Consider the following 6,907-nt stretch of genomic DNA (forward strand, 5'->3'; position numbering starts at 1 on the left):
CCAGCACCCTGCCGCCCGCCCCAGCAGGGCACCAGGACGGTGACAACCCAGACAGGCGAGCCAAGAGCTTGGCCCAACCTTCAGTGTCCACCTGGGCCCCTGGGCAGTGCTAGAGTGGAAGGAATGAAGCTGTGGAGCAAAATGTGGGAGGTGGAGAGCACGAGGGCTGCTGGAGGGCCAGGCTGGGTGCCCCCCTCCCTGCGGGACCACCACTGGAGATGCAGCAGGGAGCAGGGTGGCCATGTCACACCAACTGTGGAGGGAGGTGGTGAGGAGCACCCTCTCTCCTATGGAGTCAAGCCCTTCCCCAGTCTTCTGTCCTCAAAAGTCATTGTTGAACCCTTGGTCTCACCCTGCACATCCACACCAGGAGCTCCCCAGGGCAGGGCTGCGGTTTCTCGTAAGTCCATAAAGAAAACACTCTCAAGGTTTATCTGAGGCTTTCCAGCACCACCCAGAACACCATGGTGATGTTATCAGCAGTTTTAAAGCACCCCAAGATGTTCTGTCTCCAAGAGTTATCCAGCTCCAGGGGTCAAACTGGCCCAGTTCCATCCCCCCAGTTTGCTCCAGTGCTCTCAGACTGGGAGCCCTGTGCTGAGCAAGGACCTTCCTGCTGCCTTTGACCCAAACCCATCAGTTTATTCCTTCCCATGGACTGCACACCTACCAAAAAAAACCCCCAAAGCCCTTTAGAAGGTTTTTCAAGCTGTTCAGGGTGTTCTAAGCCTTTGCTAAAGGCACTCACATGTCGACACGTGATCCTGCCTCCCTTTGGTCTTGTCTTTCTTCTTCGAAGCATCCCAGCCTTCAAAGAAACTCTGCAAGGAAAGGACGGCCGTCACGACCCGAGGACAGAACTGGGGGGTCCTCCCCGGCCCCAGGGAGCAGGGCAGGCAGGGTGGTCCCCCCACCCCAACACCTGCAGCGCCAGCGCACGCTCTGCCAGCTCCACGCTTCTGTTGCATCCACAAAATGCCCCATTTTCCAGCAAATTATAGACCGCCTGGGTTTTGGTTTTTTTTTTTTCAGGGTTGGTTGCAGGGTTTTTTTTGTAAACCTCCCCAGTCCCTTTTTCTCCCCAGCACAGAATAGGTTTGTGTGCAATAACAGTAACATTCATAGATCGGCGTAAGAGGAGGAAAAGTGGAAGGAAATTACATGTTTTCTCCCCTCCCATAATATCTGAGTGCTTTCAAATGACTAGTTCCAAGAACATACAGCAGCTTTTCAAGGAGCACTAATGATTATAGCAAGCCCCGGTTTGTCCAACGCCTGAAAAGGGGGGGGGAGAGAAAAAAAAAAAAAAAGCTCCTGCACTTGAAACAACTAAGCACTAAACAGTAATTTCACTGGGAAATTTCAATCGCCAGACCTGTGGGACTCCGAGGAGTTGGGAAATCAACCCCACTGGGTGCGCTGCAGCAGGGACGGGCGGAATTGCACTCTCCATTACAAGCGCTCCGGCCCAACGAGGTGGGATGGACGGGATGCAGCTAATGACCCTTGGGGAGAGCTTCCCTCCCCCTGGCATCACCCTCTCTTGCGTTTCCTCCATGGGGTCTCCGGGGTCTTGGGAGGTGCCAGACTGCAGAGGATTTAGGCTGCATCCAGGCTTATCGCAGGACAAGCGTGTTGAGGAGCAGAAGATGATGTGGTGGTACCCAGGAGGAGCTGGGAAAGGGAGAAGCATCCCTGGGGGACAGTGGGGGTGATGTGCCGTGGACAGGAGAGGTGCAGGCTGGCAGAGCTGGTCTGGCTCAGCTCAGGAACCCAGTCAAGCTGATGATTAAATCCTGAGCTGCCAGGACCAGAGATTTGATCCAGACCCAAGGATGGACCAGAGATTTGATCCAAACCCAAGAATAGACCAGAGATTTGACCCAGACCCAGAGACACCCCAGATGCTGATGTTGTGATCTTGCACGTATGTCCTACCCATGCCACCTTGTCCATCCTACCTCCCATCCTCCCCAAAACGCCAGGACAAGATGCCCTCACCAAGATGCTCCCACCAAGATGCTCTCCCCAAGATGTTCTCACCTCATACTCCTGCTTGAAGCCGTAGCCTTCTGCTGTCTTCATCTGGTTGATATGCTGGAGGAGATCCGCCACCCGGACGGCGGGATGGAGCTGCCCGGTGTGATACGGGGACCCTTTGCGGCCGCACTGGCGGCGGGGCGAGCCCCCCAACAGGCTGCTGGACTCGTTGACCACGCTGCTGCGCTGGTCGCCTGCAGAAGGGAAGGGAGAACTGGAGCAAAGCCTTGGACCACATCCCCATCACCTCCTGGTACCCACAGAGGGATGAAAGGACACCTGGAAATGCCCCTGGGAGATACTGGTGCTGCAGCCGGTCCCTCTCTGGGGACCACAAGCAGTCCAGACCCTGCCTGTGCTCTCTGCAGCAATTCCAACACCACAAAGCCAAAAATGCTCATTACAGCTTTTTAGGATCACAGCAGATTTTTTAGAAATCAGTAGGCAAGATCTGAAGGGAGTCAATAATCTTATTTCCCGTCAATTGAAGCAATTAACTCCCACCCAGACGAGTAAGAGCAACGTGCCCAAATATTCACACAAAGTCTTGACTTGAAAAAATCGCGTTGCCAGTCTCCAGCCCAGCCTAAGGGTTATTCTTCCTCACTGCTAGATCCCAGCGCCTCATTCCCAGCGCTGACACAAGCTCGTTGCTGTTTAACAGGGGAGTTTCCACAGCATTTATTTACCTGGTTTGTGCCTTTGCCATGTAATTACCAGCAGAGCCAGACCATGACCTCGCCAGCGCTGGTCAGGGCAAGGTCCAACACGGGATCTGGGTTGTGTAAACCCAGCTTTGCACAAAATGCAACGCTCTCCGCTGCTGCCGAAAGCTGCGGCAGGCAGGGATCCTGCAGCAGCAGGTACAGATCCCACAGATCCCACAGATCCCACAGCTCCCAGCCTGGAACGCCGTCCACATGCTGCTGGGAAGCCGCTTTGCAAGACGGTGCATCCTGGATGCGGTTTCCCCTAACAACGCTGCTAAAAACCACCCTTGCCAGCTCGCTTGCAAAGCTCCCAGGTTTGATTTTTTTTTTGGTCTGCTTGAATGCAAGGAGAGCCCCTCACCTCCTGCCTGCACCTCCCGGCTGCCTGTGCAACGTGGGTGCAGGATGGGTGCAGCACACGCACAGAGCAGGGTCTCCATCAGCCATCGCAGCCCCCAAGGAGACGATGCTTCCAACCTTTGCGACCAGAAACATCTCCCTTGCAGGCTGCCAAGCACGGCTGAACCAAGGGGACAGCGTGGGATGGCCACACTGCATCCCACAGCATGGCCAACGGGCGCACTGACCCCTGGGTTTAATGAGAAATTAATTACAGGTGTTTGCAAGGTGCAGCCACACGCTAAGGAGCCGCTCAGGTTTCCGTGAGAATTGATTAGTGACTTTTTTTAAAATGCAAAGGTGGGAAACAGCCCCCAGCCAGCCACAGAGCAGCCCCTTCATTTACCTTTGTTAATTAACGATGCTTATAGGCAGGGGGTGGGCACAGCAGAGGCTGTCCCCAGCTGTGGCAGAGCCCCTGAGCTCCCCACATCTCCTCCTCCACTGCCTAGAGGGACGAGGAGCCACCCAAAGCGGAGCAAACAAGGGGGTGGGAGCAGGATCGGACCCGCAGCCCCCTCCCCTAAAGGGCCCGAGGACCAGCATCCCCCAGTCTGAGCCCCACCGCCGTTCCGAGGACAGTAAGCAAAAAAAATAATGCACCTAGCTAGATGGGTTAAGAGGAGGAAAAGTTTGCCCTCGGGGCTTCTATTCTCCGTGAGACAATGCCGGGAAGAGAATGAATCCGCCAGCCGGCGGAGAGGAGCTGGGGGTACGCAGCATCTCGGAGCTCCAGTAGCAGATGTTATTAACATATGGTTGGAACTGGGGCATCCGACGAGTTATTTGACAACTAAATCAGTGGAGATGCATACTCCAGTGGGTGTTAAATTATCAGTATTACAGCTCTTTAACCCTTCCAAGCCCAGGGCTGCGCAGAACACCGCGGAGCAAAGCTGGCTGAAGGCTGGGGCAAAGCTTTCAACGTAAGCCAACGAGTTGGGGTTCACCCAGCTTCAGGGGGGTGCAGCCAGCGTTTGAGCCCACAAACGGCCTCAACACCTCCCCCCCCAGCCACAAGCTCAGATCTCCGCTTTGAGAGGTCGAGATGCAGAGATGCAGCTTGAGCCACCCACGAGTGTTTTTCCTTCAGCAAAAAATAAAATAAAAACTGCTCCAGACACCGATAAGATCGATGCCCTTGGAGGTTTCCTTGCATGGAAAAAAACTGCAATGTGCTACCCAGCAGGCTAAAATAGCTGCAACACCTGCTACTGAGCCTTGGCTAAATATCTCAGCTGTTTCTGGGATATTTAGGGATTAGCGGGATGGACAGGAGTGAGGGGAATGCCGCTGTTCCCCGTCCTTACCGCGGTTGCCGTAGTTGTGGGTGTCCATGAAGGAGAGCCCCAGGCGCTCGTCCTCCTGCAGCGTGCTCTGGTCGGTGAAGCTCCTGTCGATGGCACTCATCATGTGCGTCTTCTCGTGGCGGTAGTTGATGGTGGCTTTGGTCATGTTGACGGGTTTTCTGCAGGGGGATGCGAAGGGGAGGAGAGAGAAGAAGAGCACGTAAGCAGGGTTGACCCGACGGTGCTATAAGATCCCCCCCAAAGCTATAGGGCTGGGGTATTTTGGGGAGCAGGATGGATTACTTCCACCAGCGGTCATCACACTTTGGTTTTCTGGTGCCCCAAGCCCGTCGCAACCCCACATTGATCATCCCTCCCCAGCTCCAGCAACTCCAGCTGGATCATCCTCAATGTCCCCTCCTGTCCCCTCCCCAAAACCCCCAGTGGCTGGAACCGCCGGGACCGCTCCTTGGCCAAGCCAACTGAGTTGGGGTTGTTCAGCCTGGGGAGGAGAAGGCTCCGGGGAGACCTTATTGCTGCCTTTCAGTACTTAAAAGCTCTTGTAAGACGAAGACAGACTTTTTAATAGGGTCTGTAGTGATGGGACAAGAAGTAATGGTTTTAAACTACAAGAGGGTAGATTCAGCCTGGATATAAGAAGATTTTTTACAATGAGGGTGGTGAGGCAGTGGCCCAGGGTGCCCAGAGAAGCTGTGGATGCCCCATCCCTGGAGGGGTTCAAGGCCAGGCTGGATGAGGCTTTGGGCAACCTGGGCTAGTGGGAGGTGTCCCTGCCCATGGCAGGGGGTGGCACTGGGTGGGCTTTAAGGTCCCTCCCAACCCAAACCATTCTGGGATTCTAAAACCATGCCAAGGGGCCAAATCCATCCCCCCTGGGACAGGCTGGACCCCCTGCCTGCAGACTGCTCAGCACCCCAGGGCAAGGTCCCCGTTAGGCACCTAATGAAGATCCCGGGAAAGCCCAGGAGCTCTTGCTGGGCCAGAAGAACCTCACGCCCCAAATTCCTGATATTTAGGAAAACAAAACCCAATTGAGTGTGTTTGAGAGGCAGCATCAGGCTCCCAAGAAGCCAAAGCAGCGATGGAACCGAGGGAAGGATGAAGAGGAAATCTGAGCCCACAAGAGCATCTTGGTGGGGCCGGGATGTTTGAAGATGCTGCCAAAAATCCCGAATTCAACCCAGAGTCGCTGACCCTTCCCTTTTATGCTGCCTTTGGTCTCTTAACAAGCTCAGAGGCATTATTTTCCCCCCTTAAGAGGCCCTTAAAATGTACTCGGCAGAAAAAAGGACTTGGAGCAGCAGGGCAAGGGGGTGGCCAGGAGGAAGGGCGAAGGAGAGAGAATGACAATTACTTACGGGTAATAGGAATAAGAATAGTAGTTCCTCCTGGCAAGCGTGCAAACAAAGAGAAGAGCAGAAATTGCATAAGCAGCTTTTCTCCAGCACAGGGAAGGGGGGTTACGGGGCAATTCAGCTGCTGGAAAATTAAATGCACCGTAAAGAAACCCAGCTCCCCTGTTGCATTTGTAGGTTATTTACTCCGGGCAGGAGCCGGCGTCACGGCAGCAGAGCCCAAGCACCGGCTCTTGGGGTGACTGGGGTCCCCAGGCCAGCAGTGGGGTGTCCGTAGCACCCTCATCCCAGGGGTTATTCCACAATTTTTAAGACTGAACAGCAAATGTGCCAAAAATATAGGGCATCCCCCGGGGAGGCAGCTAGGGGCCAGGCAATCCCAGTGGGGTAAATGGGGTCGGGACGCCACATTTCCAGTAGCACCATTTATTAGAGGCGAAAAAATTCTGGGGATGCATTTCCCTTCCACCATATCTGTGGGTTTTTTTCAATTACAAAACACTCCAGAGGAGATTTATGGGTTCGTCACAGCTTCCCAACAGCCCTGAAATTGGCACCCTCGGTGCCAGGTCCGATTTGTGGCTCTGGTTTCAGCTCCCCAACAGCCCTGAAATTGGCACCCTCGGTGCCAGGTCCGATTTGTGGCTCTGGTTTGTCCTTCGACAGGTTCACCCTGGGATGCTGAAGCCAAACTGCTCCTCCTCCTCCTGCCCCGCCGCACGGGCGATGGGAAGGCAGCCGCCGCACTCCTGGCTCCCTCTCCCTGCCATCCCAACAGCATCACTCCCAAAAACCCCTCGGCACCGCCAGCATTCACTCCATGGGGGACAGATCCGATGCCGTACCCACAGGCACCATCCCAGAGCAAGAGCGGGCAGGGAGCCGGCCCCGCACCCCTCGCAGGGATGCTCCACGCCTTGCTCTGCCAGCTGGTGTAAATCAGCAAGGATCCTTTCAGGGCAAACAAAGCCATAAAAAAAAAAAAAACTGCTATTTTTCTCTCCCCCCGGCTCTTAACGTACTTTCCTCCCATCATCCCCAGCCCCGCACGGGGAAGGTGTTTAATTGCTGCCCTTTCTCCCCAGCTTTGAGA

The 6,907-nt window shown here is 54.8% G+C and overlaps 1 protein-coding gene across 1 annotated transcript in view; it reads right to left on the reverse strand.

The window, feature by feature from the left end:
• The window catches only part of PTPRU (protein tyrosine phosphatase, receptor type, U), a gene marked incomplete at its 5' end in the record, with an annotated part of 26,660 nt that overhangs the window by 17,722 nt on the left and 2,031 nt on the right, over nucleotides 1–6,907 (reverse strand). Inside the window, 4 exons of the mRNA XM_010077993.1 lie at nucleotides 749–821; nucleotides 2,044–2,234; nucleotides 4,460–4,617; nucleotides 5,818–5,847. Of these exons, the coding sequence (XP_010076295.1) occupies nucleotides 749–821; nucleotides 2,044–2,234; nucleotides 4,460–4,617; nucleotides 5,818–5,847 (452 nt within the window). The remainder of the gene's footprint in view (nucleotides 1–748; nucleotides 822–2,043; nucleotides 2,235–4,459; nucleotides 4,618–5,817; nucleotides 5,848–6,907) is intronic.

The sequence above is a fragment of the Pterocles gutturalis genome, unplaced genomic scaffold, assembly GCF_000699245.1.
Source record: "Pterocles gutturalis isolate BGI_N339 unplaced genomic scaffold, ASM69924v1 scaffold20883, whole genome shotgun sequence".
NCBI classification, from domain to species: domain Eukaryota; kingdom Metazoa; phylum Chordata; class Aves; order Pterocliformes; family Pteroclidae; genus Pterocles; species Pterocles gutturalis.